At 40.5% G+C, this 11,646-nt stretch overlaps 1 protein-coding gene across 1 annotated transcript; it reads right to left on the reverse strand.

The window, feature by feature from the left end:
• Positions 1-9,039: 9,039 nt before the first annotated feature.
• On the reverse strand, positions 9,040-9,878 carry rprma (reprimo, TP53 dependent G2 arrest mediator candidate a). Its single transcript, XM_084084666.1, has one exon. The coding sequence runs from the start codon at positions 9,790-9,792 to the stop codon at positions 9,472-9,474; it is 321 nt and encodes a 106-aa protein (XP_083940792.1). The 5' UTR covers positions 9,793-9,878; the 3' UTR covers positions 9,040-9,471.
• Positions 9,879-11,646: the final 1,768 nt, after the last annotated feature.

Raw genomic sequence — 11,646 nt, forward strand, 5'->3', positions numbered from 1 at the left:
GGAACATATCACAGTTACCGTATAATGTAGTGTTACATAACACACACACACACACACACACACACACACACACACACACACACACACACACGTGTGTGCGTGTGTGTGTGTGACATAATCCGCCTTGGCAATGACGTTATTAACTGAAACTCATGCCATTGTATAAGCTAAGACAATTAGCATAATGTGGTTTGTGACACACATAATTAAAGCAACATGTAACCGCATGATTTTTCCAAGACTTGTTGTAGTCCCACAGCCAAGCAGCCACTCGTTTACTGGTCTTGTGAGGCATCTGACCTTTCATTTGTAGGAATAAGCTCTCAGGACAACAGAACAGCAGAGGTCTCTTGGAAGGCGGCTCCTGGTGTGTGGTGGGCTGGATGCTGATCCTTCATGACAGCTGTTGCGCATCTAAGGTGTGGCCCTCTACTGAGCTAGGCTGTCGTTTCACACACACACCACAGAAACACTCCCTGAACACAGCAGCAGCTCTGATGCTGTCCATTACACCGTTTCAGGTTTCACAAAACTGGAATCATTATTTTAACAAATTGGAGAATAATGGTCTAGAAATCCTCAGATCTCATCTGCAACATTGTAATGCAAAATAAATCGTATTTCTAACTTATCCAGTATTTTGTCTTGTTGAGTTCTGAAATAAATAAATAAATACAATATCTAATAGATATACAATATATACATATAAAATGTGTGAAACCTCTATGTATGTGCGTGCATGCATGTGAGTGTATCTATCCTTCTTGTATCTCGAGAACTGTCAGACCACTCAACTTCAAACTCACCACGTGTATCGCAGAGGACCAGAGGGAGTGCAATGCAGTGTCAAGTCAGTCGGATCCAAGTAGGCCGGTGATAGTATAGTATGTATGTATGTATGTATATATATATATATATATACACTAGATGTTCATGCCGCTACGAGGCCCTCACGCCTACGTTGCACCGCCGATCCGACTGATATGCCCATATATGGAGATCTCTGTATCTGTCATTCCCTTTTATGCCCATATACTGTATGGAAATCCCTGAATCAGTATATGCCCATATATGGGCATGGTGATATGCCCATATATGGAGATTTATGTATCTGTCAGTCCTTGTCCATTTTATGCCCATTTATGGAGCTGATGTGTCATCATGATGCCATAATGACACATTGAGGTTAGACAACACACTCCATATTTGGGCGTAGCTGCATTGGGAACTCCTTATATGGTTATGGCTGAGTCATGGTGACATGAGCGTGACGACATAGTCACATGAGCGTGACGTCAGAGGTCTGCCGGCCGGTCATCCCTTATCCAATTTATTTTAAAGATATTTTTGGGGGCTTAATACAGTGTATAGACAATGGGGGGAGAGAGACGGGGAGTGACACGCAGCAAAGGTCGTCGGGATCTCTCTCTCTCTCTCTCTCTCTCTTATATAGTGCTTATAAATATATTATTATGCATATAATAGATGAAAGATTAGCTAATTGCTTTTGCTACGCTATGCATGTTTCTCTATTTTTGCCCAGTGGCATTTGAGCATGTCATTTGTCATCTTAAATGGTTGTGAGCTCACACACACAGCATGTGAGGTGGATGATTTTGACATTGAGTGATTGAAACTGTCTTTCCGTATTAAGAATATATCTTTTGCATAGAGTGACTTTTTTTTTTAATGTAGTGTAACTTTCTGAATCCTTTTCCCCCTTTACAATCTGTATGTTCTTACCTACCCCCCATTTCTTAGTTTTTATGACAGATGTCCTCTGTCAGTAAAACGGCTTATCTTTCCCCACACAGTCGACTCACAAGGGCTCTGCCTTCCACAAATCTGTCTCTTCAGTCCAAATCTGAGAGTAATTGTTCTCTTCAAAGAAAAAAGACAACGGGAAGTGTAAGGTGTCCCTATTTTTAAACGGTATCTCTTCACTCTACCCATTTTGTAAACAACATAATCAGCACAAAACTATGGATGCCATTAGCCTACAGCATTACATTTTGGCTTTCATATTTGAACCATCTGAACCTGTATCTGTTACATCTTTCTTTGTTGATGTGTTTAGTTTGGGCCCGTTGTTTATCACCAACAACACTGTGGTTGTGTTGCTTTCTAAAAGTTAAGCTGCAGCAGGGTTTAAATGGACGCTGACAGTGGTGTGATGGCAGGGCACCTGCAGACATTGCCAAGTGATAATGGAGACCAGGCTTGGGAGGGGGCACAGCTTCCGGCACAGCGAGAAGCAATCTGAGGAAGCTCAATAAGTCATGACCCTGAAGCGGTTTTATCATAGAGCACTCAGACAAACTTTCATGTGCTGTGACAGTACCAGAGAGCGCACCATTAGGCATGAATTCCCAAGGCAGTACCGCGGCTCTAAAACACAGGACACTTTGCTCAGCTGGCAAATCAGATTAGAGCTGGTATACCTTGCTTCTCTACGGTGTCATGCACTCGGTGCTCCTCCTGTTCCGCTTATCTCACAGAGCATTTGTATTGCTTCCGCATTCTGTTTTAGAAAACGACACAACAGTTATTTTAGTTATCTATTCTGTATCTTATCATTGCAAAAAATATTTACTGCCCTAGGGAAATGGTCTACAGTGTAACGCCAACATCATCAGTTTGCCCTTTAGCCACTATTTTTATTGAAGATGTTGTCCACTCCATAGGATAATCAGAGAAAGATGTGGGTAATGTGGCAAAAGATGCTTTAGCCAAAGGTTGTTCATTACTGGTATAGTGACGGAGTGAAGCTGACAGCCGGGGCTCAGGAGTGCAACGTGGAGACAGCCAGGACACCACTAGTTGGCAGGCAGGTCCGTACTGTCACCGGCGATTTCTACGGCTGCAACTGAAGAGAACACTATTCATCAGTGTATCTTTGCTCACCCAGGAGTTCATTTCTTCAGTACAGATGCTGGGGAGGAACATTTGTATATTAAGAAGACATTTTTCGTAGTTTTTTCTTCAATATTAATGATGTTGATTGCCTTTGTTTCGATGGGACAATGGCGAGAGAGAGACAAGAAACGGGAGAGAATCAGGGAGTGGCATGCAGCAAATCCGCCGCCGGGCTCTTGAAACCGGGACATACTGTTAGGCGCAAAAGCCTACGTGGTGCGCGTCTTAACCACTCGGCCATTGGCACCCACATGGGATTGTTCAAGAGGCATACAGTCACACATCAAGCATGAAGCACTGGTGTTTATAAACATGCCTTCAAATATCAACATTAAATGTGCCTTTGGCAGAATTCTGCACTCAATTAACATTTACAGCATTTGCAGTCATGTCTTGCTCATTCTTTGGTGGTGGTCTGGGAACAGAATAATATCTTCCCCACATCAGGCCCCAGGAGAGCTGACATGGCACTGAGCTAAAGAATGCCTCTCTGTGAGGCTGGCATGGAGATCCTCTGGTGGCCTTCACAGACACTGAGACAGCCTGTCAGAGCTCAACACAAAGAGCTCCGGGCAAAAGCGTATCAACGGAAGACCTTTTCAACGGTTTGATGAAAAATACATGTTCCAATACACTTGAGTCTTGGTGGCAGGTCAGAAGACAATGTGGTGCAGAAAGCTATAAAACGGTGGAGTTGCTGGCCGGACCTGGGTCTTATGTTCAAGTAGTGATCACATGAAATACAAATGATAATGTGCACAGGTTATGAAAAAGAAGTACCTAAAAAAGTAGAGGTATGCCTCTGCTTTTGATATCCCCCCTCTGGTCATTCATTTTGATAACGGGTGAAGAAATGTTTTATTCCTGCTTCTGGTCAGACTGAATTAAATACATAAATTTCCTTTTGGGAAATATAGTCTGCCTGATATGTATGATATGCATCACAGTTTTACAATTTAATTAAAACTTCATGTTAGCCACATTAACACTGGTGTCCCTGTTTTAGGCATATTTTCAAAACTAGACCCATATTGCACTGATCAGAGGAGCAATGGTCACTGACTTATGGTCATTTGAAGTGTTAAACACTGATGTAACACTGCTGTTACAGCAGCGACCCACATGCGTGCAATTTAGGCCTTTTGGTGTGACTATTCTCTTGTGTGCCTGTGGTCCCCAGGTGCCCTAACCTGGCCCCTGGTGTTACTACTGTCATGGCAGACCTCTGAACAGTGTTTGTGCCCAGTTTGTTGCGAATCGGAGCAACGGTGTGCCTCCCAAGTCTGCATGTTTGTGGCGTCCACTGGACCACTGTCCACCCATTAGGCAATTTTAATATAGGATGTCAAAATCCAAAAACGGCACTCTGGAGTGCATGGTCTGATTTGAGAGATCACTTTCACTTACAGGGAAATTAAGATCTTGTGGAGTATGTTGCATGTAGATGTAACCCTAACCCAGGTGATGATGAAACATTACGGAAAGATGTGTAGGCCGTGCTGACCCTATGGGAGACAATGTATATCCATTAAAAGTCACCTATCTGTCAGTGTTTACACAGAATAAACACTGCCATGGAAAAGGCTTCACATTCTCAAGTTTGGAATTTAAAGGCCACCTTCTTAAGTTTATCTTAAGATCCACAGGAAAATAAGCTCTTCAAACCCCTCACATCTGTGCCTTGAGGGCTGCCTGGTGGGTGGGGGGTGGGGGTGGTTACTTGTACTAATATTGTTTGGATCATTCCTCTGAATTTTTTTAATGAAAGGAAAAATATAGTTCATTTTCAGACGCGAAGCTGTGATGAATCTGCATGATTATTAAGTCAATAAAGCCTGAACAAGGATTGAAATGGAGTTTGTGATCAATATCACATCGTTACAGCCACTAATTTAGAAAGTGACTATTCCTGTTTTTTTTATGACAAAAAGAGTAACGAGTTACTGCTGGCTGTCCACCATAATGTCAAATGGTACAGTGTGAGAAATACCTTTTGAGGGTCATTTCAATACAGAATGAGTTTGTTTCATGTCCTCTATTTTATTTCAACAAGAGGACGATGGACTAACATGCTCACGCATGCTAAACAATACCATATTTTGATCAGTAATGATTAGATTACCTTCAATCACACTGAGTCCATTTTGAAGTGACACTACACAGTTCTAATTTATTACATTACTGCTGGCTTATTGTTGAATAAAGTTCTGACAGCATATGGCACTGGCACACACACACACACACACACACACACACACACACACACACACACACACACACACACACACACACACACGCACACGCAATGGGATTATGGTGGATTTAACAAGAGTAGGACTGGATTGTTCAGATGTTATATCCCTGTGATGTTTCACTGTGAAACAATCAACAGTGCATGAGTACCATGACTCATCCTGTGGCTGGGACCCAGCTGAGACGACAAGTAATGGAATTATTCTCCAAAACCAGTCCATGGAGATTTATCACAGCTTGAGCCCCCTGATTACTGATGCTGTCATAGAATCACGATGTCACATAATGCTTATTTTAGATCAACTACCCTCGGATCCCCTGATGGAAATGTCTGTATTTTGCTGGTAAGCGCGTGACCTGTGTTCGCTTTTTAAAAATCTATGAGCCACCACCACTGAAATGTGCAGCTCCTACTGAGGTCAGAGACCTAGTATTTCATGGCTTTGAAAGCAATAGCAAAGCAAAATCAATATGCTGTACTGTACATCAGATAGTATCAGCTACAATTAGCTACAATATGGGACTTATTTTAATGAATAAAATGTTATTTTAACCAATCTTTAAGATAGACTATGTTAATACAATATAACTAGCACATCTGCAGTGGTTGAGGTGGTCTACCTACTCTTCCATTGAGAAATGTTATGACAATGACTAGGTGACGACCATTTTATTGTAGTTGGGACATCATTGCAATTACCCGCCTGTTGGGAGAGGGTGACAAGGGACATAAAACGTATGGACTGTTGCTTTAACACAAATACATACTGTATAAGAAAATAAACAAACAAAAATGTTATAAAATCCCATAAATAAACCAATAATAGCTGTATTGTATTGTTTATGAGCTATCAGCATTTATTTGCAAAACCTTTCCTACATCACATGACAGCACTTGGCTGAAAGAAAAATAGGGAAGAGTGAAAGCAGATGAGGGGAAGAGTGTGACTGTGAACAGAAGTGAACTGGGTGAACAGATGATTGTAGCTGCCACGCAGCTATCTGCTGCTCTCAGTAGCTATCCAGTTCATCAACTGAGCTTCTACCAGCCAGCCAATCATAGGAAGGCAACCCAGGACCTGGGGCCATTTTTAGTCTATAATCAACACCCTGCAGATGCTGTGTCTGTGAAATGGAGTTCACATGCAGTAGACACGGATAGGGCTTAAAGTAGTCCTACCGTATGCTGTTTTGATCAGCGATATACTTCTGCTTCTTGCGTGGGGTATGAAATGGGCTTACCTAGACTGCAGGTACATACTGATTAGGTGAACAGGCTTTATTTAACTTATTTATTTAAAAGAAAAAGAAAAAAAAAGTAAAAAGTGAAACCATTAAGCTTGGGTTTGCCTTAAGAGGAACAATGCCTGTGATTATTGCACCTGCTGAATTCTGAGCAATTAGATCAAATCTCTGGCTTGGAAAACTCCCTCATTAAATCAACAGCTCAGACTAGAGATGCAAGGCAGAGTTTCTCGAAAGCCCATTGGCGGACTATCTGTTTGTTTTTAGTAAGAGTGCCATGGGTGTAGATGTGTTTTTGGTGTTGCTATCCTCTAAAGATCTATAGGGACACTAGGGAATTTTGAGTTGTCTGTGTCTGCCACCTAGGTAGGGAACTAAAGTGCATTTCACATGTAAAGAAATCTGAGGAAAAGTTGCTATGATACAGGTCTGCTGTTCAGCCTCAATATACAGCCACCTAATAAAGGCTCTCCAAAATGTTCAAAAAGAAGCTTTTTTCCCCCCGTTCTGAGAAAAGTGCATCAGGCAGGGGAAGAAAAAAAAGGATGGTGTTATATATCACCATGAAACACGGTTTACAATGGTGCCGCTGCAGACAGAAAATTGTTCTCTGCTGGATATTAAACTGGCACAACACTTTCCTGGAAGCTATTCCCTTGCACTCTAATGAAACAATCACAAGGTGTACAGGGAAACAGTCAGCACCATGTACAGAATATAATTGTCAGCTGTTTTGACCTGAAATTGTTAATTTCTGTCGGACTCATACCCATTGCATCATGAAGACAACCTGCGTCAGGGGAATTAAATATGGTTCTATATAGCTTCTATTTCTTTTTTTCTTTTCTTTGTATAGGTGTGCAGGTCCCCCGTATATTAGGTTTGGCTTTCATTCATGCTTCGGTTTCAGCATGAATCAAAACGGTATCATACACTCCACAGAAATGTATCTCAATAGTATGTATAGATGTTTTTAGGTGCATTCAAGTGTAAGGTAACATATACAGACACATACGATACTTGGTACTATTAACTACTGTATGCACACTTTGGACCTCATTATGTGATTTTCATATTTACAATGCCTCTTTAGTTATTTGCTTTTCCTTTTCTAAGACATGTTGCATGTTTCAGTTTGCATCACTGGGAAGTGTGTCGATAGAGGAATTTATTTATGGAGTGCTTTATGACCACTCAAAATTATTTAGGCATAATAATGTCATATTGTCATTTTCATGTTACTGTGTACGTTCAAATTACTGTAAGTAATATACACTTAACAAATAATACTTGCAGCAGCAAAAGACAGCAGTTACTGACACAGCCTCCATGTTGTGCTCATCAATGACAATACATCATACAGTAATAGGAATTGTCGAATAAAATACAATATTGTGATAAATCATCAGATTGATCTGTCCACTGTGATTTGAGGCAGGAAGAATTGAGGCGGTGGTTTTAGGGGGTGTAAGTGGAATCAAACAATATGAATCTGTATATGGAGCACAGGTGGGCAATCAGACTGCAGCATATTGCAGCGGCTTCATCATCCCTGGCTTGACAAGGCAAGTCATTTCTGAAGCTGTTAGTTTTACCCCGGGGACTTGGTGACCAGGTGAGCCAGGGGCAGATGCTTCCACCGAAGGGAGAAAATATGCAAAATGCTCCATGGATCAACATGATGTACTTTGTATTAGCTACTGTATGTGTCGCGTGTGTAATTTTGACCTGCCAAAAGGACTGCAGATGAAAATTTGCTATAACTCTGGTACTGAACACTACATGGTTCCTTACGAATCAAATCAAATAAATAAATTAAGACAAAGTGTCACTTTCAAAATGACAATTTTTCCAAATTACACAAAAGGGTCATTTCTGAATCCGATGTCTTTATATACATTTGATCAGTGAGTTGCCTTGTCAAAAAAAGTAAGAAACTCAGTGAATCAACTGAACACAGACCAGTAATAGCAGTTCTTTCAGTAAATACATTATTTCTGGGTTTATTGCACTAAATATGACTATAACTTAAGTCTTCTCAAATAGACGGTGAACTGAAATCATTGGAATCTCACAAAACCTATGATTCAATCAAAGTAATAGTCTAATTCTTCTTTAAAAAAAGGCTAGGATTCAGTCTCACAAGCTGGTCAAAGTAGGATATGCATAATTAATTGAGAACAAATGTCTTGAGTGGTATTGGATTGTCTTTGGATATTTAAAAGCTAATTATGAATTTTGGAACAGAGAATATGTAGGTATGTTTTCAACTATAGGAAAATAGGTCTACTTATAGTGAAAACAAAAGCTTTAATTACACAATGAATTTATTCCAATTATTACCAAGATACATGGGTATGCTGGGCTTTCTCTAGCTACTGCCCATGCTGTCAATCATAATTTACAAATGTCATCAGGAAACTTGGATAGGCAATTACATTGATTAACATAATGCATGTTGTATGCAAAAACACATACAAAAACACATGTTAAACACTCATTTCCTCAAAATTACTTTAGCAATATGCAAGAGGATTTAGCAGCAAAAAAAACTACCAAATTGTCACTGCTATGACAATAGGATGCTGCTAGACAAATAAGGTGTTCCAACTACAGTAGGCCTACTCAAATTACAACAGTGATTGAATACTTTATAAGACCAGGTGTTTAAACACACCACCTCATGGAGACTTTGTTTGTTGGCATATAAGATTTTAGTCACAGAAAACAACCTGTGCCTCATCAGTCACCTGCGGGATTCAAAAAAACACCATAATGACAGGTTTTTCTAAAGTTATTTTACCCAACAAGAAAGCATGTTCGTTTGGGTAATTAATCACCGTCTTGTCTCCCGGCCGTATCGTCATTGTAGTGTGGGACGCGTCAGCTGAAAATAGCCGATCAACAAGCTCACAACGCGTCCCTTTGCGACGCATTGTGAGCTTGTAGATCTGCTATTTTCAAAAAGACATTGAAGAAAATGTGAATTAAAAGCAGTTTCACACAACTTTAACGCCATGGTCCATATCAGGTCCATGCACATCCAGGTCCACATCATCAGTAGGCACCGACAATAACGGCTTCCACTTCTTTCGACGGTCTCCTGTCCGTCACCAAAAAGTTGATCATCCCCTCTGACTTTATGAGAAGGTTGCAGCCCAAGAAGAAGATGCCGAAGACGACCGTCAGCGACAGCACGCACATCACGGCGATCTGGACCACCCTCATGATGAAGAGACTCCTCTCATCCGGAGCGGTCGTTGCCACAGAGCCGCCGTTATCAGTCACCACGGAGGAAAAGTTACAGCAAAAGAAATCCTCCGTTTTATTGAAGAGCCCTAGAGCAGCGTCCGTCTGATTGAATCCGGTCAAATTCATCTCAAAATCTTGAACTTTGTGGGTTTTTTTTTTTTACAAAAAAAATTACAGACCTCTTTGTATTTATTACTTCTCACGATTTCTTGTTTTTTTTGTTGTCAGCGCAAAATAAAGTAATAAAGAGATTTGTAAAAAAGAAAAGAAAAAGAGAAAAATAATCTTGAACTTTATTTAGGTATCACCGATTATGCAAAGAATGGTAAAAGACAGGAACAAAAAACGCTTGACGCGAACCCAGAAAAAATGTCTCCAAGATGAGTGATGAGTTGTGGAAGTTTCATTTGATGCCGTCAAATCGGGTACATGCTCTTGTTGTGCAGTTTATGAATCTGCTTTGGCATCGCATATTAGGCTACTGGAGACTGATCATGCGTCCTCTACCCAGTTTCAGTGCAGTGTGAACGGCTACAGCAACCCGTGGTTATTATAGCCTACCTGTTTGGGTGAAACCTAGGGTTGCCAAGTCCGCTTACTATAAGCGACGTTGGGCTTCTTTTTCTGTAAGGTTGCTTGTTGTAAATATTGGTAGTTGCGAGTTGCGTTTTTTGGGGGGTTTGTTTCTAAAGCCCCTTACAGACCAAAACAGACTGGTTCTGACTACTTCAGACTACTTCAGACTGCAACAGACTGGTATTTGGTTGGCTGTTTGGTTGGTTGTTAAAGTGCAGTTGCTTATTTTGGGCTTGCTTCCCAAATGTCGTTTAAAAACAGTGGTTCTCAAAACATTTTCATGTCATGGACCCCCAAATTAATATGTATTTGTCTGCAGACCCCTCATCTGAAAGTATTTTATACCAGGGACCCCCATACAATATATAAAAACATTGTTAAAATGTTTTTTTTTAATTAGGCGCTTTGGTTTCTTGTTTCTCTCGCAATACCTGGCAACACTGGTGAAACCATTCTAGGGAGGGCAAGGAGCTCAGCGATGCTTGAGTAGGAGCGTCAAGAGCGCCATCATGAGACTGAACCAGCTGGTGTAAAGTAACTAAGTACATTTCCTTAAGTACAATTTTGAGGTATTTGTACTACTACTTTACTTGACTATTTCCAATTTCCAATTTCCAATTTCCAATACACACACACACACACACACACACACACACACACACACACACACACACACAATCTCAAGATTGCTGCAGGTTTCAAACGCCAGCTGGAATAGTAGTTGGATGTTGTCATTGCAAGAATTTCAACCATACACAGTTAGCCAGGCTTACTGCAAGGCTACCGCTATACTAGGCAATGATAGTTTGGGGTCTTAATGGGAACTTCAGTGAAGAATCGTGTTTGTTCCCCTGATACTGAAACATTACATACAATTAAATAAAAGAAAAGAAAAAATATTCGAAAGGGCCATAGCCTATTTTTCAACTACATTTTTGCACTTTGCAGCTCAGTGAAATCAGTAACCTAAAGCAATTATCATCAAGAGGTACACTGACATCTAGTGGACGTTTTCCATCCAAGTTGTATTTTAAGTGCACGGGGTTTTGGCATAGAGTTAGCTACTACTCTTTGTAAGGCACATTCTTAATATTGCAGCAGGGCTGCACAAAAAAGGTGAATATAACTCACTACCAGAAGAAACGTTGTATAATTGATAATACACATTTGATCAGGTTAGAGGAAAATATGAATAATGATTAATCATTTACACATAATCGCATCGAATAGTTTTTATTTAATATTGGCCTGGCTGCAGTTATCATTAAAATCTCTATGGTAGCAGAAGATGGCAGCATTGTCTACACGATGTCAAAATACAAATCGATCTAGTGCAAAACGAGTTAGTCATACAGATATGCTATTGACTGCAATGTTTTTTCTCATAGCCTAATAACCTAATGA

The sequence above is a fragment of the Gymnoscopelus microlampas genome (assembly GCF_963454915.1).
Source record: "Gymnoscopelus microlampas genome assembly, chromosome: 17".
Classification (NCBI taxonomy): domain Eukaryota; kingdom Metazoa; phylum Chordata; class Actinopteri; order Myctophiformes; family Myctophidae; genus Gymnoscopelus; species Gymnoscopelus microlampas.

Coding starts and splice junctions, on each gene's coding strand:
- rprma (XM_084084666.1), bottom strand. CDS start 9,792: ATGAATTTGACCGGATTCAATCAGACGGACGCTGCTCTAGGGCTCTTC.